The sequence below is a fragment of the Teleopsis dalmanni genome, chromosome X (genome assembly GCF_002237135.1).
Source record: "Teleopsis dalmanni isolate 2A chromosome X, ASM223713v2, whole genome shotgun sequence".
In the NCBI taxonomy this organism is placed as follows: domain Eukaryota; kingdom Metazoa; phylum Arthropoda; class Insecta; order Diptera; family Diopsidae; genus Teleopsis; species Teleopsis dalmanni.
In genome coordinates this window covers 63,868,737-63,894,169 of record NC_051848.1, presented here as the reverse complement: position 1 = coordinate 63,894,169, position 25,433 = coordinate 63,868,737, and the positions used below count along the sequence as shown (strand labels likewise).

Here is a 25,433-nt window from a genome sequence, read left to right as displayed (position 1 = left end):
CAAAAAATAATAAGAATAAAATTTTAATTGCAAAGTAAAAAATTCAATTTAACAACAAGGCATCAATAAACGTCCAGAAGGACTCGAATTTATACAAAAAAAAAAAAAGTTCCTTTAAAGGTTACATATATTCAATACCAAACTCTATTCGCGACAACTTTCAAGACATTTTCTTTTTTATATAAAATTTGTTTCTTTATACAAACAATTAATATTCTTAAATAATTTTTAGTTAACTAACTAGCATTTTTTTTTTTGTTTTTTTGTTAAAAATAGTGCCAGTTATGTTTATAAGTTATTTATTAGCAAAGATATAAATTTTAAATACTTATATATCTTTTAGCTTGGTATGTATATTATTTAGTATACAAGTACTCGGTATGAAAAACATTTGTAACTAATTTTTGTGACCAAACGATATAAAAGGGTTTTTTGTTCTAAATACATTCAGTATTGAATATTTTGAAAAGTTATGAGAATGCTAAGAAATACTGATGAGTATAGCGTGAACTTAACAGAAGTAACGTTTTTGAATGATTAAATGACACCTAAAATACATCTACTACAAAAATTTAGATAAATTTCATTATATGAATAACGTATAAGCTACATATTTACTTAAGGCACTGACTCATTGGAGCAGTTTGGAGATACATAAACTCTATATGCAAGATATTACCGTTAGATACATATATTATTATTAATTTACATATTGTGTTCACATATTATGTTATGTTATTCGTTACTTGCAGTGAAACTGACATATTTTTTTCTTTTATATATTAATGAAAAATTAAAATGATTATTATTTAATGACATTCTTTAATGATTTAAATAAATACATATATTCGTATAACGACATCATTGAGATAATTTTGAATAGAATACTAACTAAACTAAGATAATGCAAAAATACACATACATTTTATTATTAAGAAAATAATATTAATAATAATAATAATAACAATGTATATATTTGCAAAATTTAAATAAATACTTTTGGTTAAAGTTCAAGGAACAGTTCATACAACTATACTAAAAACTATAAGCATTAATAAAAAAAGAATATCTGTGCTATCTGACCCTAAAATTTATACATATAAACATTTATAAATCCATAAATCTGATTATGACCACACATACATCGTTAATTACATTTATATATATAAATATGTTTTATTTTATCTGATGTACACTTAAATTTCGAAGTAAAATGTTCGAGTTTATTTTTGTTGTTTATGTATAGTTTTAATTTTTTTCTTGTTTTTTTTTTATTTGCGCTTGAGTAGTTTTGGCAAAGTTGTGTTTTCAAAACCAACTAAATCATCGTAATTTACTCTTCGAGCATAATACGATAGCTCGGAGCAGTTGTTTCCATATTTGTTGCTGAATTTATACTTCCGAAGGATGATTGTGATGCCGACGGACGCACTGGAGAATAGTTGGTAGTAGACTGGTTGATTGTTTCGTCAGGATGGTAGCTTGTAGGTTTGGTGGGTGATATTCTATTTGTTCTTCGACGTGCATCATGCATCACGCCTACATAGAAAAACATAAGCAAATAATATACATTAAAAATTTGTGTATTATATATAAAACTAAATACAAAATAAAATAATACCGTAACACAATCAAAAAGTAAAGGAGTAATAAAAAATTCTATGCACGTAAAGTATTAGAAATTTTTTAAAAATATTTTTATGCTACATTTTGTTATTTTTTATTTATTTATTTTTTTTTTTTTTTTGAACATCCTTTTTGGATATGAATCTTAACTATTTGTTAATTTATTACTATTGCTGAATTGTACCTAATAGATATTAAGTAATACCTGTGCGGGTTTACTGAATCAGTGTTCAGCTCTCATAGGTAACACTTATGTGCTTTAACTATTATTAGAGCTGCTCATAATTTCGAGCATTTCGAGCATTTCGAGCAATGTTTAAGTACAGACAACTCACATATATAGATATGCAAAACTATACAAAAGAATTTCCGCTAAAACTTACATATCGTCATTGACACATATAATACGAATCAAAAAAGTAATACTTTTAAGTATAAGAGAATAAAATAGTGAAGCTGTTCGATAAACAGGAAAGATAATGCATATCTGTCTGGTGAGTGTATAAATTCTAAAGCGGAACTTTTCAAATATATATATATATAAATTTTAATAATTGTTTTTTATATATTTCAATTCCGGTTACAGGTCACCTTTTTTTTAAATTAAACGTTTGTATAATATTTTGTAATATATTCTATATTTCGACTCTACTTGAGGGCAATCATCAGGATCAGAATTCTAAAATGCATAAACATTAATTAATTTTAATAAAATATACATCCATACGTCAGGATTTTTGGTTCCGTTGTCTATATTGCAAATTATATATATAATTTAATGTGCTAATAAAATAAACTTCTATTAAGAAAAAGTTATTTACTATAAAATCACTGTTGACTTTGTGATTGGTAATTATATATATGCTCAATATCTATATAAAAACAGTCTATAGTTCGAGTATGCTTTATATATTCAAGCATTTATTTAACTCATTTCAAATTGCATTTGGTGGCACAGCAAACAATTCGAATATGTGTAAAAAAAGGCCGGGTCTAAATCCCGGAGCCACTCGTCGAGTTCAATCTACCAAAAGAGATTTCATAAGCAGATCTCTGCGGGCTACAAGAATAGCAACAATATGTTCCAACACATTTATATACCAAAAAACGAGTATAAAATGAAACATAGAGAAGATTTGGTTTTACAAGTAGTCCGAATGTTAAATCGAATATTTTTTAACATTTAAAGATTTCGAATCAAATGCTGATTTCTTACCGAAATTTTTCGAACACCTCTTCAAATGCTATAAGGAGCAATAGCATTATTAAGATTAACTAGTAAATACTATTATTGGTGAATAGTCTATGGTGACTATTTCATTTTATTTATTCTACGTGCTTAAAATTTTTTTTACACCAAATTAGAATTTGTTATAATTTTTTTTATAAAATAATTTTTTTACTTTACTAATAATTTGTGGTATATGTGTAAGTTGCAATGTAATAATGTTTTTTAATAATAAAATGATATTTCAACATCTCAAAAAGCACCAAATGACCACATACTTATAAAATATGATTTAACATTTTTAAAACTGATACATAATGCTTAAAATAGATTGTTTTTGTTATTTTAAATTATTTAATAGCCAAATAGTATAGAATAATAATTAACAAATTTATTGAATATTTGTTCAACAACAAACACTTAAACAATCAAGACAGAAGGAACACAGCCTAATTTACCAATCAAATCATGAAGTTTAAAATAATAGAATTAACACAACTAAATAATAATAATAATTAAGAATGCGTAATTAAGCTTTTATCTCTACGAAAAATTTTTTTTTCTCTTTTCTTTTCAGTAATTTCATTTATTAAATTTTTATAATTAGAGCAGGTTTTTCTAATGATTCCATTTTCTTCAAGATAGTTGAGATTTTTTAATTTTGATTTAAAATTATTATAAGATGAAAATATATTCAAATAATTATTCGGAGCTCATAGGGAAAAAATATTTTGAACCACAGGATTTGATTTGTTGATTAATATATGCCTGATTTACAAAGAAATATTTCCGAGCGGCAGCATATATAAGAAAACTCTGAGAAGGAAGGAGTTGAGCAGAATGAAGTTCCAATGTATGAGTTTTTGTAGCAGAAATTCCTTTATTTTCCGCAACTTCTTCGCAGCGATTTATATTGTAATATCTGGTTGCCAACAAAAAGTTTGTTTAGGATAAAATAATTAGAGTTCTCAAAGAAATTCGAAAAAATAAGTTCAAATATATAAACTTTTGTAACAGAAATTTCTTTATTTTCCACAACTTCGTCGCTCTGAACCAGACATCACAAGCAAAATTGCGAGCAACAGAGTTGCAGAAGAATTCTTAGAGAATTTTTAGGCAATATCGCAGAAAGTACCTCAGTTGACTTTTAACATATATCACATCAAATTTTTTTCCAAATATCCAAATATTTAATTTCGTGCAACCACAGATATATATGTATTTAAAGTTTTAATCATATATAATTTAAAACAAAAAGAAACAATAACAAATAAAAGAATAAATCAGGAGAAACAAAGAACTGGAATAGATTTAAAACAATAAGAATTTGAAATAGTGCAATAATAATAATTTTTTTTTTCCAATAAAAAATGTGCAATAAAAACTTCAACTCTTTAACTGTGAATCTGTGTAGAAGTGTTGAAATGTGTAGATAGAATATAGTTTACGAATATAAATTTTTTAATCCAGTGTTCTGTGTATAAGAAGTCGTGTAGTTACTACAAACTACGTAAAATGATCTACGAATAGGTGTATAAATAGGCATAATACTAAGTAGAGTAGAGACGCTTAAACAAAACTAAGTAGTAGAATACAGAACTATTGAAAATATAAAATAAATGTATCAAGTATAAATTATAATTTAATGACACTTGAAAAAAATATAGCAAACCAATAGCAAGAGGCAGGCATTAGGCATTAAGTAGGCACTCATTCCAAAATGATGTACTGTTAGCGTTTATAGCGTTTGGTTTGTTTCGGTTTAGTTTATTTATATTTAGTATTATGCTTTATTATTTTTTGTATGTTTATTTAAAATTTTTTCTTAAGACCGTTAAATCGGACTTAAAATCTTACAGTCGAGAGCGACGTCTCTTGCACTTTATAAGCTTGTCGCCGAAAATTTTCCAGTTTAACTTTATTCATTGGAGCACCTGAAATTGTTTTATAAATAAAATACTAAATACACATTTTACATATTAAATTTAATTTAAAGTGTAATACATAGAGAATACTACTTTTATAACACTAATCATAAGCAAATTTGTAGTACGAAAAAAAAAACTGTTTGTCATAGCCAGAGCCTAGGTTAAAATTTAAAGTTTCGTAAAAAAAATGTTGTACCCAAAGAAGCAAGACAAGATGTTAAGAATGGTCCAGTCCACGTCCCTGAGCCACTCGTCGAGTTCGACAATGAAGTGCCGTTCGCCACATCCAAAAGAAACTACACAAGATCCTTGTGATTTACAACAACAACAACATAAAAGGAAGCATGTTAGATGGCAAATACACAACACGCAATAACGGCCGGTTGAAATGCGAACGTTGAACTTGGTAGATCTGTTTATTATACCAATATGTATCGCAGTGCGTTATAGGCCACAATGAATTGTCTGATTGGTTGTGTTCAGTAGGGATTCTTTATAGCCTGTTATCGATTTAAGTACAATTTTATCATTCGTCAACCAACTGCTTTGAATTGCAGCACGTGTGAACAAGATAAACATATTATTAAAAAACATCCTAAGAGCACCGCAAGAAACAGTAGAAGAGTCATGAAAACCTCTGCACTTCAGTTCAAAAAGTAAAAAACTTATTACAGCTTTTGTTAATGGTATGTGGAGTTTCTTGACACCGAAGAAAGAAGCTATTAGGGTTAAAAACCAATATTTTTTATCCGGGCCAATGCAAGGATTGTCAATTAACAACATACGCCATGACTTTGACTCCCTTTGGGGAAACGATCGTCTAAAAATTAAAAAAGGAGGTTTACAAATCAGTCAAATCACAAAAAAAAAAAAAAAACAATGGACATCATTCGTGATTTAGATTTTTCAACATGAGATTCTCAGCATGTTTTGGGTGGTACTCTACGAAAACTATTGTAGCATTTTTTTAATTCATTTTGATGGAGCACGAACTGGACTATTGCCGGCACAGAATTTTAGATACTAGAAGAAATCTAAAAATAATTTATCACCAGACTGTCCGGCTTGAACAGACATATTCTTTGGCTGGAATTCAAATATTCGTATTGTCTGAAATACCAATAAAACTGATAAGACTATTAGATACTTAGACTGCAAGAATTTATGCATAAAGAAGGAATTAAATCAGGGCTTTAAAGTTTTACATAACTGTATTGTTTGCTACAAAAAAAAAACAATACTCGTCTAAAGTATTTATATTAAGATAGTTGAGTATATTTAAAGAAAATTGCGTTAACATCTAAAATTTTCTACAGAATATTCAACTGTCAGACTAAGATTAAAAGTCGTTGACACCTGCAGATTCTGTGTAATTCAGAATAAAACTTTCGTTTATCACATCTGCTCTTGAACCAAGATATCTTGTTATGTTCATCAATAATCTAAATTTATACGATTTACCTAAAAGACGCTCTCGAAATATCATATACAATTTTTACACGTAACGATGTGTCATTGCCATTTTGAATAATAGTAACGTCTATGCTACTACTTGATCAACAAGATAAGTCTGATAAAAGTGGTGAGATATAGTCTTCAATCTAAAAGTATGAAACTTCTTGTTATATTTTCAGTATATTTTCAGCTTTGCTACAAAAAAGAATAAACCTCTGGCTTTACCATGCTTCAATTGCTTTCGGTGCAGGAGGTCTGTCAAAATCAGTAGTATTTTTGTTACGTTAAGAGGACAAGTCTTTAGTTTTACAAAAATGTAATTCAATTCATAAATCCTTAAAGTGTGCTTAAAACTATTTTATATTAAATGTTACATATTTCTTTTAATTATATTGTAAAATATATATACTTAAAGATTAGACTTTTCAAATTATTGTTTGTGTATTTTACAAATTACGTATTACTATAAGTTATTTAATATTATTACTTACCAATATAGCTAAGTAGAACTGGTAAAAATATTAAACCATGTGCTGCACCAATTAAAACGATACCCAAGTACATTCTAAAATAGAAGACTTGGAAGATTTGAGACTTGGCGAATGCAAGTACTAATATTCCTCCAAATTTAGTTAACGTTATACCAGAAAATATAGAGCTACCCATTTTGGTAAGAGCATCAGCCGCACGTTTTTCGCGTGTACCCTCAACAGATATTGAAAAGCTGTGTACCAAATGTGAACAGAACTCCACTGAAATACCAACAGCCATTACGAGATTTACAAGCGATACTGCATTGAGAGATATATTCCAGTAATACATATTTCCACCTAAGTTGATCACAATCATTGTAATTGTTATGACAACAACTAACGAAGAATGTATGTCGAAACCCATAAGCAGGAATGTCACAATAAATATTGCCAGCACAGATATTCCCATACTTTGTAAAGTGTCTGGCCACATTGTTAGATATTGTTCATAGAATACATAAAAAACTGAATAAGGAAAGACTTCAACTTTGAGAGCTTCTTCCATAGGAACACCTTGTGACATTAAACGACCCTGCAACATGTGAGTAATATTCGCGGATATTTTACGAGCTGCACGTAACGCTTGATAATAATCAGCCGAAGTTTTAAGTATGGAATGATAAGCCATAAAATTAGATGCTTCAACATAAGATTGATTTGTGTGACTATCTATACTATAGCGTACTGAACCGCCATAAGCTGCATGTCCCGCTTTAGCGCAATTATCATCTGGATTGTCTTGTAGGAAAAATGGTAAATATTTACCAAAGTCTTCTTCAGTAGGTCGATGGTACTTATTTTTATGTATCGTGCATCGGTCGCAAGATGTATCTAAAACAAAAACAAAAATCGTATAGCGTAAAATATCTTTGAATTTATTATAAACTAATTCTTACCTTGATGAGGGCAAAAACCTCCCGTATTTGGATTGTATTTACAGCAGCTCATAATTTGACTCCAATCAAAATAATCATCAATCCAGCTAGAAGCGGGTTTTGCAATATATGTTAAATTAGAACGTCGACTTGCTAAATAAATTTGAGTTATTAGACTGTCACTGTTACAGAATTGTCCGGAACAAATTAAATTTTGATCGATTGTAGTGGAAAAATTGAGACCATTTTTTAGTACAAAAAAAACTGGAGGTCCAATATTCAGGTACTTATTTAATGATTTAAAGTAATGCAAAACAAAACTATCCTCAGGCATAGATAATTCTTGATTTAAACCAATATCGATTCTTGGTGCAATCGCAATACTTGAGCAAAGCCAACCGAAAAATACTATCATTATAATAATGCGTACTGTCTTTCGCATTAGGAAAGGCACATAAACGCTTTTAAAGAATTTGTAGAGTAAACCATCCGAGGCAAGGGGCACATCAGTCTTTTTGCCGCGAATACAGCAAAATATATCAAGACGATTTTCTGCTTGCCGTTTCGTATCAAGCGTTAATAAACTCACAAAACAAGTTATTTGGAGCAAAAAGTCAAATAAAAGTGCCATGCCAGCATATAATGCAAAAGCTTTTACAGCTGGCATATCAGAGAGACCACCAAGGAAAAAGCAACAACTTTCACTAACTGATGTCAATAACATTGAAGGGCCAACACGACCCAAAATCCGTCCTATGTGTTCTTCATGAGTTTCATCAGCACGACGTGGATCCCTTTGATACGTTTGCACAAGTATAAAAATATTATCCACACCCACTGCTAGCACTAAAAATGGAATTACTTCAACTATTATCAAAGTAGCTGGCACTCCAACGAAACCAAAAACGCCAACTGACGACACTACTGAAGCTAACACGATGATAACACCTCCAACACCAAGCGTTATTTTGCTATCAATTAATGCACGTCGCACATCTTGTACATGTCCCAACGAGATCGCAATATAAGCGAACATAATTAGATAGGATACAAGTATAGTTAAGACATCTGATTGTGATTCACGATTTAATTCATCTTCAATAGAACGTTCTGATGTAAAAGCAATATCCATATGCTTACTCATACGTGTTTTTGTATAGTTAACCATATATTCAACATATCGTTTTTCCCATTCCAACGCAGGCCTTAATTTCTCTTTGTCATGATGGTTTTTAACGAGAAATGTTAAAATTATTGCATTAGCCTGTTCATAACGTGTATTGCCTGATATCTGTTCTCCAGGTTTTAAGAAACCACCTAAGCCAATAGCAGGATCCACTGGACCACCAAAAGGTGCAAGACAAAGGTAGGGATTGTTTATGCACTGATAGATTTCATCCAGGTAAGTAACCTAAAACAGTAAAAATAAAAATATTACTACTATTATAAAATATAAAAACAATTTAAAACAAAATTTAAAGTTTTAAAACACTTTATTAAGAAAAGTGGCATCGACCATTGAAGTAAGTATATATGTTGTTGTTGTAGTAGCCAACTGTGATCAATAAAGCAAAGGAGGGTATAGTCAAGAAGAATTTGATAGAATTTATGGAAATGATTGGGTTAATTACTACCAAGTACTTTATTTATTTTATAAATTTACAATGTAGCCAATAAAAGTAAAATGAACTATTCTTAATAGCTATATTTATCTCTTTTAAGAACATATTAAAACTATTATTAGACATTAACTTTTTTATATTTTAGAATACTTTTTTCAAAGATATTACTTACATTGAAACCGTTTTCTTCACTTTTATCATCAAGCCGCTCAATATCGTCACCTAAATAGCCCCATATCGACTGCACCACACAATTCGATATTTCTACATCTCCTGCTAATTCCGATACTAATGGAGCATAGCAAATATCTGCCAAGGAAGTTCCATTATCCGCGCCAAGGGCTTTAATTTCTTCTTGAAGATTTAGGACATCTGTGAGGAATTGTCTATCAAACACAGGCCCAAAACGTATTGGACCATTCGATGTATCATGTACTATATCTGGAAGGTCCACAGCTCTAATAATAATCTATAAGTATTAAGATAAAAAATTGTAAGTATTAATAAATAAATACACATGTACTAAATATTTTTACTAAATATTATATAAACATAAAAATATTAGTAAATTTAAAGACCTGTTCTAATCTGAAAAATGGCTGGAAAGTTGAATCGAAATATTCTCTTTCTACGCGTGATCGAGACATTGGAGATGCCCATAATTTAACAGGATCGGTTGTTATATCCAAATATTTAATGCCACAGCCAAGTACAGCAACAAAACATATTCCTCCAACGAGTGTTAACCATGGAGATGATGCAAAAAATGTACCCCATGCTGTAAAGAATGCCTCTAAATACTTTTCGGTCTTTGCGCCTAGTTGATCGAAATAGCCAGATTCATTTTCGATCATTACATCGATACCATCATGATGAGGACCATCAACTTCATTTCCATCACCTGTAAATTGAAGTTTATTTTAAATTGTGCACAATAAAAATTCTTCAAATCTACAATTACAAAGTATTTTTGATCATTTACAAAAAACAGGCGTGAACTTAACTGTGCCATTAGAACACTTTATTTTTTTATTTAATGAAAAGAAACTATACAGGAAATGAAATCTTTTCTTTAAAAAACTTATTATAATTTTTTAATGTTAGTTTAATTTGTATTTGTTTGTTTTAATATAAAAATCTAAAAAGTAGGGTCATAGTTTATTTTATAACCTATCTGATGATGTCACCAAGTAAAGGGTTCTAACTATTGCTATAGCATTCAGATGAAACAGGCATTTAAGTCCAATAATGTGTACTAAATTATGACAATTAATTTAAAGATAAATCTATTTTGAAGAAGAGAATTTATACTTATTAAGAGATGTTATCCATTAAAAAGACAAGCTGCAAAGAATAGAGACTGCAAATAATATATGAAAAAGAGAGAAGGATAATAATAAACGATTCGTGCTTATAACACGAGTTACATATAGAGCTAAAAAGAAGATTTAAGACTTATGTGAGTACAGTTTAAGAAACGCTACTAACTCAATAAGCATGCACTCGGACGAGAATGGATGATATTCAGTATTTCTTAGACGTTTGTACTAAACCAGTGCAGATATGAACTCATTGAAGTTGAGTTGTGGATGACTATAAGTCTTCGTCTATAATCAACGATAGACTAGATTCATCGTTGCAAAAGAAATCGAAATATTTATATTAAATATATAAGAAATATATGAAAAAAGGGAATAACTAGTGAGGGAATTAGTTATTAGGGAATGGAAGTGATGGATATTTGGCGATATCACAAAACAACTGTATAGTTAGCCTAGAATTTACTTAATTGAAATTGAAAATTTCAATGGTTTTAATTAAATTAACAAATAATTTATTTCGAACAGAAAAGACATTAATAGTGAGAAAATTTTTAAATGCAAAAAACTTTTTTTTTTAATTTTTATTCAAGTGTATTCTAGATTTATCCAAAGACCACTTATGATTGGTATTTTGTGGTATCTGCAACAGCTGTATGATCAGCTCAAGAATTCAATTTATTAAAAATGAAAAAAAAAAACAATAGTTTTCATTAAAATTATTTAAATTTAAACATGACAAACAACTATATAATATATAGGTATAATATTCACGGTGAATGGTCTTTCGAAATAAATATTTGTTTAATAGTATATAATTATTGGGCTATACGTAAAATTTTGTTTTAAGGGCTGTTATAACAAAATATATTCAGTAATATTTTATTAAAACTTATATACAAATATTTCAAAAAAGTGGGATCTATATTAAAAATTAAGAACTCAATGAATTTAATAAAAAAAAAGTAAATAGCAAACAATATTTAAAAATAAAAACATACACATATATATGTATATATATACGTTATGATTAAAAAAGAACGAGAATTTAAAAAAAAAGCAAATTTTAATTTTTAATAATTTTCGTTATTATCGTCTGCAAATTACTCTCCTCCTGCGGCAATACATGCATGCCAACGCTTGATCCAATTTTCCATACAAGTTTTATTAGCCGCCGAAGGTATGGCCTTTAGTTCACGCAGCGAATTCTCTTTTATGGCCTCTATATTCTCAAAACGCGTTCCTCGCAATGACAATTTGAGTCGGTGGAAAAGGAAAAAGTCACACGGGGCCATATCTGAAGAGTATCTGGAGGAGGAGTTTTTGGTCGAAAACTGCGACACAACCAACGCTGTGTGAGCCGGTGCGTTATCGTGGTGTAAAATACATGAGTTTTCCTTCCATAAATCTGGCCTCTTTTAGCGAATGGTCTCACGCAAACGACGCATAACGGCAAAATAATAATTCTTATTGACCGTTTGACCGTCCGGAAGGAATTCATTATGCACCACTCCACGAATATCCAAGAAAATAGTCAGCATAACCTTGATTTTGGACTAACTTTGGCATTCTCTTTTCGGTTTCGACTCACCTTCGAAGCACCATTCGGTCGATTGTTGTTTGGTGTGCATCTCAAATTCATAGATAGATAGACCCATGTCTCATCACTAGTTATGATGCGTTCGATGAATGTGGGGTCACTATCTGCGTTGGAAATCATCTCTTTGGCCACATCACAACGATGCTTTTTTTGAATGAAATTCAGCTAAAAATCGCCACACGAAAATTTTTCGACTTTTTTGCATAGACGCCAAACAAAAACTAATCGTACGATATGCGTTAAACTTTGACAGAATGTGTATAATAGTGTTGCCAGCGTGAAAATAAAATTACCGATTGGATAAGCGCGGGAATTCAAAAAATAAAATTTCTCGTTCTTTTTTTGATCTTTTTTGATATATATATATATATATATAAAGCAGTTCTAAGGACACAGTCTTAAGCAATAACAATTTTTTTTATAAAATGATAAATACTTTTTAAAATATATACAACATTAATAAAAAAAAAAAATATAATACAAACGAATTCTGAAAACAATAGTCAATTTTATACTATCTACTTAACAAATTTACGTACGTAATTAATAAATACAAAAACAATATACAAAACTAAACTTTTTTAATTCTAATATTAATTTAATAAAAAATAGGTGTAATTTTATATACATAGTATAGCTTTAATTTTAAAATAATAAAACGAAATTATTAACACAAAAAGGACACATATAGTTTGCATAAATACACACACAATGCACTACTAACAAAGTAACGTGTTTTGTACATATAAAATTTAAATGAATAATTTTAAATAAACATTTATGGTATATAATAAAAACAATAACAAATAGTTTGAAATGTTCCACCAAAACGCTAATGAAAATGCTAACATTTCGAATGATGAGAAGGCAGGCGCGCAGTATGAACGCCGTGTGATTTAGACTGTTAAACGTGTGAATATTGCATTATGTGAAATGGTATGACAAAGTAACGTATATAGAGTTATATACATACAGACATTTATGTTTTACATAATATAGATATATGTAGATAGTTATATTTTAATTATAAGTGTACTTTATGCCAAGTCTGTCAATACAGATAATTAAACGTACTGGATATTTTAGATTGAAGTGGTGAGTCCTCCTCGGGTGCCAAATCACTACCGATGTGACCAGCTAATCGTCTGCCAAGGGAAGCTTTATATAAACGGCTATCCAAGCCATCCCCTACCAAACCTATATTAAATTTAACATTCAAAATGCACATAAAATTAAATATATAAAAAAATTGTCTTTAAAAAATTTTTTAGATAATAAAATTAAATAAACATAACAGTACGTTATAAAAATTACCAAAAACCAATTAAATTATTATACCAGTTCTAATTCATACATCTTTAATAAACATATAGATAACTAATAAATAGTCCAATTTATACATAAATTAACAGCAAATTAAACAGTAGGAATCGTGATTTATAAATATGGAGCTATACACAGTTCCAATAACAATTGCAGAAATAATTTGGAACTTAATATTAAAATATATATGTGCACATCTAAACAAGGTTGTGCTATATCATAATATGATTATATTATCTTAATTTATCTAAATTAACTAAAATTTCTTTAAAAATATATTATGAGGTATGAGTAGCTTAGCCAGGATTATGCCCAGGGAGCGCTATACTTGAACATTTTTTTCATCAAATTATTTTAGCAATTAACTAAATTTATTATAACAAGAGTTACAGCATTGTACCAAGGTTGGAGATATAATATCACTTAAATATAATACGAGTGAAAGGTTTGTGCCAATAGTGGAGCGGAATAACCGAGAAAACATTATTTGTCAAAGTTTATTTACAGTTCAATTAATTAAATATAATAAGAAATGTATTTACATATATTAATATGTATATCTAGAAATACTCTAATTTGTCAAAAACAGAAATTAGCTCTTTCAACAATTTTTTTCGACAATTGTGATATATTGTGTAATATATTGTGAAGAGGAATATGTTCACTGGATCTCTCTCTTTAAATACACTACTACAAGGTCTAATTTTTATTATACTGAATCTTTTGTAACTAAATATCTGTAATACAGAAATATATCATATAAGAGAGACGGATACTGCAAAATAAAAATTTGCTAAAAGAAAGGTTTCCAAAAAAAATATACTGACGTTCAGTATAAGGACTTGAATTACTTAAATTACTCTGACTATTTTTGAAAGCATGTAAATCTTATGAGAAAATGCTTCAACACCAGCTTCATTAATGATTACTAATGTTGCCTGAAGACGATGAGTCATCAAAACACATTAAACACATAAAGGCTCAGTTAGTCGGTACGTATCGTAAGAACTTAAGCGAACTGTACAACCAACCACACCTGTGTAATTGGTAGAATGAAATAAACAAATTTCGTCGCTTTAATTTGTTTTCGTTTCTGCCAAATATACAGGTGTGATTGGTTGTGCATTTCGCTTTGACTTAAGTTCTTACGGTACGTACTGACTAACTGAGCCTTACCTGCGACACTCATCGAAGAAAAAACTAGATTACTGCAAAACACAACCAATTGACTTTTAAACAAAGATATGAGTGCGCTCTACACGTTGATGAACAAGCATGAAGACTAGAGAGTTCAGAATTGCATAGATAAGTTAAAAATAACCCAAAGGAATTTTTGAGCATGTTCGCCTTCCTGATGTGGTGATGAAATCTGGTGTTACCAATACGAACCGAAAATAAAGTATCAGAGTACGGCGTAAAAGTTTCTGTTAGTGAATTTTTCGCAGAAGATGAGACAGAGAACGCGGAATATTCTCTGAGAGTTTTATAACGGTTGTGGTTTAAAACGACTTCGACTGGAATATCAAAAATCGGCTAATTGTTTTTTTTGGTACAATAATGCATAAATGTACGTGTATTCTTAAAAATCAAAATAAAAATGTTTAGTAATTTTCTCTCATTGTATTTGATACAGGCCGTGTATCAAATGATACTGAATGGGAGTCTTCATTTAAGCTATTCCAACTTAGTTTACAAAATACAGTCAAACTTCCATAGCTCGAACTTCTATAACTCGAATTTTCTATAAATCAGTGCAACAAGGTTTCTGCTTCCATAACGCAAACTTCTATAACTCGAATTTCTCTATAACTCGAATAAAGATATTGTCACGTGCCAATAGGAATATGAGAAAGTGAATTTTATAAGTCGAATTTTTGTTTTAAGTATAAATGCATTTCGCTGTTAGGGGAGATCCCTTTTTCCGAACCAAATGTTTAATTTTTTCTTTTTTATGTTGATTCTTTGTGCAAATCCCAGTCGTTTTTATTTTACTTTACTATAACTACTGTGTTTTATTTGATTGAAAATAAATAAATATCTTAAAATGTTATTCTAGTTTCTTTCAAAAATAAAAAAAATATAAAAAAATTCTATAACTCGAAGTCTCCATAAGTCGCACCTTTTCTTTGCGAAATTATACTTCGAATTATGGAAATTTGACTGTATTTGTTTTAGCTGTTATATTTTAATTATACATATATAATATTAATAGATAATTTCATTTTAAATTATTTAAATGTTTAATATTTAAGCAACTTTGCTTCTCTAACATTTGTTTATTTTAGATTTCAAATTTTTTACTCTCATTATCTCTATAAATATCACGTAAACATCGCTTTTACCAGTTTGCTGTTAATTTTGTATATAATTGCACATGCATCTATTTATTAGACTTTTATATTATTATTCTTTATGGTTAATTTTGTTAGTGTAGTTAAATAGCAATTACACATACTCATAATATTATACGCTTTGTTTATATTTTAATTATTGCTTTCAATTTATATACGACTTAAGTTGTAAACATGCAAGTTGTTGAGTATTAAGATTATATGGGGAAAATGAAATAGTATTAACAATTTCCAATTCCAATCAATTTATTAAACATATTTTGTGAACATTTTAAGTGGAGATATATAGAACAATTCATATCATCTATAAGTAAATATATAATGAATGAGACACCAATTGAAATTTTGCGTGCAAAATTTAAATTAAAGAGGTCAATTTGTTGGTAATGTGATATTATATAAATTAGAGGTATCAAAACGATCGCTTTGTGCATGTTCAAAGTATTAGAATCACAACAATAGTGTATCATTACAATGGAATCAGAAATAACACCGCATCTTTTGTGAATGACATTTGACTTCATATATATTAAATCAACTTCAATTTCATTATGATGGATCTCTTGTTTTTCGTTTGTAAAATTAAGTGCTTTTCACGACAATATCACATTTTTCTTTCTTTAATTAACTTAAATTAAGAGTTCAAAAAATTAAATCACATTATAAATGCATTATTCTTATCTTTATATTGTAAAGAATCATTTAAATAAGCATAAAAATATAGACGTAATTATACATTCTCATATAAACGAGTATATACGTAAAAATAAAATACAAAAAAAAAAAATATTAAAATTTAAAAGTTTATTTAATTTTCCTAATAAAACAATTTTTATTAATTTTATTACATTTTAAATAAAAATGTTATAAATCATTATAATTAAATTAAACTTATTTATTTTTGTGCTATCCTAAATTTATTGTTCAAAATGTATTCATACCAATAATAATAATAATAATAATAATAATAATAATAATAATAATTTTAATAGTAAAAATATATTGATACGGGGAGAGCAACTATAAGAAAAAATGTTGTGCAACTAAATAAATATATTTATATATAATCTTTTTACACTATATAAAATAATTAAAGGATTTATTAAAAATAAATATAAAAGTGTGATGTATATCTATTTTATACAGCGTACATACCATCAATATTTTTTGAAGGGAACAAACATACTCCCATAAGAAACAGTATTGAACCAATTAAAAACACTGCTATCATAATAACAGTAAACGCATCGAATCCACCGATTGTTAGTGGCATTGGTTTAGGTGGCTCCTGTGGTGGTAGAGGACATGATGCTTCGCAATCTGTACAGGAACATGCTGGAGTATTAGCCTATTGGAAAAATTAAAAATTTTAATTAAGTTAAATATTATGAATTACAAAAAAAAGTGTATATATATACAGGTTTAGACGACTAAAGTGTTACCAACTTCACACAAGTATAGCTGACAAACTGATATTGCCAACTATGTGAAATTCATACGAATGAAAACTGTTTATATTGTTTACAGGCTTCCAGAAGTATTTGCGTTTAAATTTTATATAACAAAAATTAATCGAAATAGAATCCAAACGTAATAGTGTGATTGCGTTATATTTGTCTGGAAAATCACAACCAGCTATTGTTCGTGAGCTCAAACACCCCAAAGTGAATAAAATGTTGGTGTATCGTAACATAAATCGTTATAATATAATATAATAGTGGACAAAATAAAAAAACAACAATATTGCCTGAAATGATTCGGAAAGTGAAGACTTTCAAAACTTTCAATTTGAATGAAATCCACGTCGTAGTGGTAATCAAAACGCCCCAGAACTGAAAATATCCAGCGATGCATCCAACACATATTCCAAAATGAGCTCAAGACTAGACCTTACAAGTTTCAAAAGGCACAAGATCTTACATCAAAGCAACAAAAAGTTAGACTCGAAAGAGCACAGGCGTTGTCACGCTTCCACGAACGTGGCCAATTCCCAAACATTGTTTTCACTAATGAAAAAAATTTCCCCATTGAGCAGTTCATAAACTCTCAAAATCGTATTTACTTAACTGAACGCACTGCCGTTGCAAACATTTCGATCGTAGGCAATAGGCGTTCCAACAAAACTCGGCACCGTTCTCGGTCTCATAAAGCTCGTGTGAACCAAGAATGGTTAAAAAATCCATATCGTCCAGTCTACACAATGACTTTCGAATTCGTCAGATGTAAATCCGATGAACAATTCCATCTGAGCCATTTTGAAGACCAAGGTGAGGACTAAAAAATATGCCAGTATTGATGCGCTGAAGAAAGCCATTATTTAGGAATAGGCCAAAATACCGAATTAGCACATTTATTAAGCTTGTAACTCATTTTTTAACCGTTTGAAGGCCATAATCAAGGCAAAAGGTGGATATAGAATGAATGGTTCTAAAATTTTGATTTCTTCCATAAATTTTTGTAATATTAATCAATAAAAAATAATTCCACACAAAAAAAAATATGTTCACATGAATAGGTAACACTTCAACCCTGTATATATTTTATAAATATGTATTAATAAATTGGTTTAACGTGTTTGACAGCTATATACATATTTTCATTAATACCAATAGTATCACACTAATACAAATAAATCATTACATTTAAAATTATTGAGCATTTAAACTTAGAAAAATGATTTTATATTCATACAGGGACGCAGAAAACTCAAGAACTGAGAGTAATCTTAATTTATTAATTACTCTATGAACTGTAAAAGTCAAGTGTATGGTAAAGGATATACATATAAACATTCAAAGCAGCCTTAAGTAGACTCCTTTTACAGAACAGAAAGGATATTAAGATAGTATTGATCAAGGTGCCATTTCAATAAAAATCACCTCTCTAAAAAACTGCTGTAAAATTAAAATTTAAACATCTAAATATATTCAAATAATCTCATCAATACCTCTTCAGTGAATATTTAAAACTAACCAGCAGTTCACTTATCAAACCGTGGGAAAGAGATATCGTAGATATTATTTCTTAGAGAGCTTAGTTAACACCTAGATTTTTTATTAAATATTCGTCATATTAGCATAGATACCGTACAGAACCCTTCGTTTGACCAGGATCAATGGAGCTTTCAAAAGACACTATTTCTCAGTAATAACTCTTAAGTGACAAAAGGTATATTGATGTTTATTTTATCTACCCCCAATGAAAGATTAGTGGCCCGTCTATCTAATTCATTGACCGTACTATTTCTGTCAATATCGTTATGCCATGAAGCTTTTATAGCCATATTCTAAAACCGGTGCTAGTATTATTAAAAACTGCAAAGCAATTCTGGACTATTTTTGATCTTAACGCCATCACTGAGTTCATTTATTTGATAGCTGTCTGGTTATCTGAGCACTTATTTATAATTATGTTGGTGACTTCTAAATAAACAGTGTGTGTTTTTAAGTAGATAATTACTGATGATTTGATTATTAACACCTCTGCCCGATGAAAAATGTATTGGTCACCAAAACTATAGGGATTAGGAATTAAGAATTGAAATATCTCATTGTAAAGTTTCGAATTAAAAAAGCTTTGAAGTATCTAAGCTACTAAAATATTTATAAATCTATTGAATAATTAAACAAAAAATAATTATACTTTTGCCATTTGCATACAAATTTAAAACCGAAATACATTATATAACTTAAAAGTCATCATCTCCCAATATTTACTTTATGATAATTTTATTTAAAAGATATTTTTCAACAGAGTTCAATTTTTGCACAATTAATAATGATTTTATATAAAAAAATCGATTTATACATCTCTACATTTTAAGTTGAATTGTTTGCGATTTGTTATGCACATAAATTAAAATCGATTAAATTAAATTAAATAAAATTAAATACTTACGTTCAATGAGCTATTGCAAGGAACTGTAAGTGAATTTAGTGGACGTTTGTTGTCAATTATTGACGAACTATTCTCATGTTGTATATAGTTTATTTGAAAAGGAACATATGGATTGCCATCTGTGTTCCCCATATATTCAAACCATTTTGTGGGGCTACAGCGTGATGCTTGATATGTACCGCACATTATATCGAAAGCTAACTGGCCAGTGGCTGGTACGGATACCTTAAATGAAATATACAAAGATCGTTTAATATATATTTAGTTACTTATTCATTAGTGTGCATATCCGATGAGAAAAAAAAGTTTTGAAAAATAATGGAAATAAACCATTATCAACTGAATAAGTTTAAGAGATTAGCATACTATTTACCTGTGAGCACGATTTATAGGTGTTATTTAAATATTCTGCCGTTATATGTAAATCAATGGAATCAATATACTCCATCTCTATTTTCACAAAAAAAAAAAATATATATATATATTAAATATTAATTGAGTTGGTGTGTAACACTCTTACACAAAATATACGTCTTACCATTTTTATTTTTTTTCGTGGAAACAATCTTTATAAACTCTGATTGTTTTGGTGAGCACGAAAAATCGCATATATGACGCAATAAATTTGCCATACATGACGGACAACGATCCAAAAAGTTAGCAGCTAACTTTACGTTTTTGTTCAGAATTTCGACCTGAAATAAAAATAAAAATAAAAATTAAAACAAATTTTTAATTAATTTTTCAAACGAAATTTGTTTTTAGAAGATTATTTAAACATTAGCTTACCTGTTGACTGTCACAACAAAATTCAGTAGCACCATCTTCAACCAGAAAACCGCAGCGCTCCTTTAATAAATTAATGCCATCCGGCGACATTTGTTTTGCTGTTCCATTATAAGGACAATACTGATTCAGATCATCACTATTTGTATTGCAAACGCCATACCAAACGCAGTCCTGTAATTAAATAAGAAATATATATTTAATATTCATTACATTACAGAAAGCACTAAAAATTAATGGATTATGCTATACGCAATGCTATCCTAATACTCTATTTAAGATAACTATATGTTACTCTATAAAAAAAACAAGAAGGGTTTAAAGTGATGATTCAGTCTTCGAATCATTACTAAATTAATTCTTTAAAATGTAATGAATTTCACAGGTAAGGTTAAATTTGAACAGTTATCTTGAGGATCAATTTATATAGCTTTATATGTTACTGTATAAAAAAAACAAGAAAGGTTTAACTTTTCTTTAACTTTCAAACAACACGGTGATTGAGAACTTCAAGTAAACACGACTTCGAAATTTTATATAGAATATCTTAAATCAGTGGTTTCCAATACCTGGTTAAATTAAGTAGGTATGGATACATAGCTTGTAGTTTATACACTGAGACCTCACTTATTAGAAAATAAGCACAAAAAATCTTCCAAGTACTTACATACTTTTTTTATAGCAGATATAATATACCTATACAATTCCAATATTATTATTCCTAAACTTTGTGGTTTATACTAAAAACAAAAATATCATAGTGGTCCTTGATTAAAAACAGGCTGGAAACCACTGCCTTAAATGTAAAAAAATCCAGAAGAATAAATCTTCTAGACATTACATATGTATATATTTTACACATTATATCGGAGATGCATAAAGCATATTAAAATAATCATACAGTTTATTATACTTAAACTTTGTGGCTCCTAATAAAAACAAAAATATCACAGTCTTTGATTAAAAACAGGCTGAGAACCACTGCCTTAAATGTTAAAAAATCCAGAAGAATAAGTCTTCTAAGTATTACATATGTATATATATTATACATTATATCGGAGATGCATTAAGCATATTAAAATAACCACGCAGTTTATTATACTTAAAGTACATATCGTTTAATAATCCCATTTCGTATATAATTTCTCAATATAAAAAGATTGTAATAAGTGTTTACATGATGCTTACAACTACCAAATTTTTCAGATGGTCCAAATAAGTTCTTGAAGTATCCTGTCTAGCCCCCTCAACTATTTTAATTTTATTTACTTAATTATCGCTGTTTAACAATATTTAAAATTAATTAATAAAATAATTTTTATTTTATCTACATTTTTATTGCTTGTGTGATTGAGCACCAAAAAAAGAAAAATAATAAATGCATTAAAACATAAATTATTTTTATAAATAAATAAGACTTAAAATCCTATCTAAGACAAATTAGAAAAGAGTCACTATAAAAATCAGATCATACTTTAAGTGTGTGTAGAGATTTTCTTCTCATATATAAAAATAGAGAGCAGACTCATTATTATAATATTTATTATATTATTATGAAATATTATATCATTATAATATTTCTATTTAATATATTAATTAATACATTAATATTAATATTTCTTTATTTAATACAATTTCCTTGATACTATAGAAGAAACGAAAAACACAATACAAGGAATAATGCCTTCATTCTCAATGTTCTCCAAGATAAAACAAAAACATACTGGTCAAAATCTCAGAAATTATGTTACATATTTGAATAACTTAACTTCAATACCAATTTTTAGTCTAATAATATAAAAAAATTTACTTAATTTTAATGCGGAATCGGTTAATTTATTGTAATGAGCTTAAAAGTTGTAGTAATTCAAAGTAGATTTTTTCCTGGAAACCTTATCTTGAAAAAATAGAGCATTTTTTTTTATTTCTCATCTATATATTATTACGTTACAAAAATTTTTGCTACGACGTATAAGTAGTGATAAATAAATATAATTATATATAATTGCTTTTCACGTTGTGGAAGAAAAGTATGGAGATTAAAAGGTTCAATCCCTGAAGGTTTTAGTTTTCTTTAACACCCTACATCTCAATATATGTTTGGAATAATATATCATCATCTGCATCTATAAGTAAACGCCTTGCATAAATATATCTCTATTTACAAACATGCTGAAGTATCTGTAAATAGATTTTAAGTGCAGTTCATTTTTTATACCGATTTTGTAGCTGATTTTATAACGCATGTTGTTTTACTTCCGCTTAAGGGTTCAGGGTTCAGGGTCACACACCCAATTATTTATTGAATTGTTCTATAGATAACTAAATACACATTTGCTAACTAAAGAAATCAACACTTATGTTAACTAAACATCGTAGCATATCTGTTAAAGCAAAAAATAATTATAATTCGCAATTATTTTCTCATGTTAATTTTTATATAATTTCTTCATAATTTTTTTTTATATCAATATCAAAATCAACCTGCATAAAGCAATTATTAGTTTTCTTAGAATTTTTTGCATAAATAAACAATTAGTTGCTAACATGTCGGTATCTGTATATGATTAATCATCACATCACCGACATTGATCTGGCGTATTCTAGCATGATTCACGTTTTAGTTAATATCCAAGAAAGATTTAGCAGAAATTCTAGCTATTTCAGAAGACATAATGAGGAATATTTTATGATAAGTTTTGGATTTTAAAAGCTGTGTGCACAATAAAGACTACAATCGGTAACAATGCTACCAAAAAATGTTCAACTTTGTCACATTAGAAAGTTTTACTAAAGACAAAAATGAGTTTATGTGTGGTTAAGAGGTTAATGAGTGATATAAGCTCCGAAACAAGTTCCTGTCTAGTAATCGGTTAAGGTTTTACCATTAGCTTTTGGGGTGCAAAAGAAATTTTGCCTCGTTTTACATCTAACGATGGGATGTAAGGGGTCGTGATACATCTCAAACAATCTCTCCGACTCGTCCTCCTCGTTGGTACACCCTGCACTGGCAACCAAGTTCGCGACGGTATAACTATGTCAACATAGTAAGCGCATAGTAGAAAATTACTATGGCTAAATGGCGAGATATGACAGGTTTGAAAGCCATGTCTGCATATAATTAAATCCAAGACACCGAACTATGGAAATTGAAGGTTGATATCTTACGATCTCCGAAACTACAATTATCAACAACACAAAATTTCGAACGAAGGGATTATAACGGTCATAGAGGAATATTTTGCTGACCCACCAGAAAAATCACAACAGAGATAGGATAGTCGGAAGTTTTATAAAGTTTATTAAAACTAACGGATTTTACACTAAAAAATACATTTAGTTGTTCGTTTTGCGAATTTATAGAACATAGTTCTGTTCTCAATTTAATGTCACCTCAAGTTCAAAAAGTTCTAACAGATAAAAAATTTACATAAAAACGTACAAGTATATTTATATGAGCATATAAATATATAGCATATTACTACTATATTATATCTATTATAAATATAATGAATTTTTTTCATAAAATTAAAGTAAATGTCTAAAGTTTTCATTATATTTAATGTTTAGTATTTTATGTTAAAAGGAGTTTGATTGCCTGATAATGTCGGTAATTTACTGCCCTGGTAACTACTAAATAATTTATCTCAAAGTATAGAAAACGACAAAAAAAAACGTTAAATTAGTATAATATTAGTGTCGCTTGAGGCTCCGAAAATAGTGCGCTGCCCTAAACACTTAACGAATTTCATGTTTATTTGTATAGTAAAACGAAGGAATTGCGTGAGAACTACAAATGCAACTGAACTTTATTCTCATAATTATAGTAAGCACCAGTATTCATCAATTTATTTTTCAAATTAAATTAAATATACTTGAATCATATATGCCGCACACGTTTTCATGCACATATAAATCAGCGAAATGAATATAATAAAAAATGTGTTAAAGGTCAGATATGGTATTTTGTTATTGAACGTCCAAATACTTGAACGAAACTTTTTATTTCATAAATATTATTTATTGCAAATTTATTTTCAAAATTATTTGCAAATATTTTAGATTGTTTAACGTCTACGCCATACCATCAAATAAAAATGGAATGGTTTTTCTCAATGTAAAATGCAAAAATATATATCTTAAAGAATAAAAAATCAGAACTTATGTTTTATCTTTCTTAACTTCTAAGTTAAAAGATATGATATTATATGGGTTATATACAAAGAAAGGGTTAGAAGTTTCTTTAATTTTGCGATCCCTTCCAAAAAAAATAACATTTGCCGAGCCATCAAAATAGGCATTATATTGACATATCTAATGTAGAAGTAAAGTTTTTGAATAATCAGTCATCATTTTGTTTTTAAAAGAAAAAAAAAGTAGCTAGAGTTCCAAAAATCTGATTTATAGCCAACCAATTTTCTCACAATTTATGAAAATTCGTCACGCTAAGCATTATCTGAATGAAAGACTTCCATTTTTTTAGTCTATGCAATGAAAAGCAATACTACTCTGTAGAATTGATTATTTTTACTTTTAAAATATGTGCATATAACTGATCTGAAATATACTGGATACATCTAAAACGATCTTCCAAAAGATCCAGGAATTCAGTTCTTAAATATTTTGAACATCATTATTAATCTTCATGGAAAATTCCACTGCTTACTTACTGCTTGGTCCGTGTAATTCTAATACAACTGTTTCGTTTACGCCAAAAACTCATCCAAATTATAGATGAGCGTCGAATAACTTCATGTAATATAAATTGTCCACAATTGAGTAATGATTAAAAATCATTTCTATCTTAGGCAAATTTTTTTAAATTAATTTTAAGTATTTACAATATTGAACATTAAATATTGTACACAATACAACAAAACACATATCTCA

At 28.6% G+C, this 25,433-nt stretch overlaps 1 protein-coding gene across 3 annotated transcripts in view; it reads right to left on the bottom strand.

Annotated features, from left to right (window-relative positions):
• Window positions 1–1,253: 1,253 nt before the first annotated feature.
• Window positions 1,254–25,433, bottom strand: part of LOC119661910 (NPC intracellular cholesterol transporter 1) — a 41,189-nt gene continuing 17,009 nt past the window's right edge. Inside the window, exons 2-13 of one of the 3 annotated variants that reach the window (XM_038071424.1) lie at window positions 20,547–20,717; window positions 20,296–20,452; window positions 20,131–20,207; window positions 19,758–19,982; window positions 17,016–17,208; window positions 13,261–13,383; window positions 9,846–10,168; window positions 9,440–9,736; window positions 7,667–9,056; window positions 6,729–7,601; window positions 4,712–4,788; window positions 1,276–1,539 (exon numbers count right to left, since the gene is read on the bottom strand). In XM_038071424.1, the coding sequence (XP_037927352.1) occupies window positions 1,534–1,539; window positions 4,712–4,788; window positions 6,729–7,601; window positions 7,667–9,056; window positions 9,440–9,736; window positions 9,846–10,168; window positions 13,261–13,383; window positions 17,016–17,208; window positions 19,758–19,982; window positions 20,131–20,207; window positions 20,296–20,452; window positions 20,547–20,717 (3,912 nt within the window). In that variant the 3' untranslated portion in view covers window positions 1,276–1,533. Of the gene's footprint in view, window positions 1,540–4,711; window positions 4,789–6,728; window positions 7,602–7,666; window positions 9,057–9,439; window positions 9,737–9,845; window positions 10,169–13,260; window positions 13,384–17,015; window positions 17,209–19,757; window positions 19,983–20,130; window positions 20,208–20,295; window positions 20,453–20,546; window positions 20,718–25,433 lie in introns of all 3 variants that reach the window. The other 2 variants (XM_038071422.1, XM_038071423.1) reach the window with 2 other exon arrangements.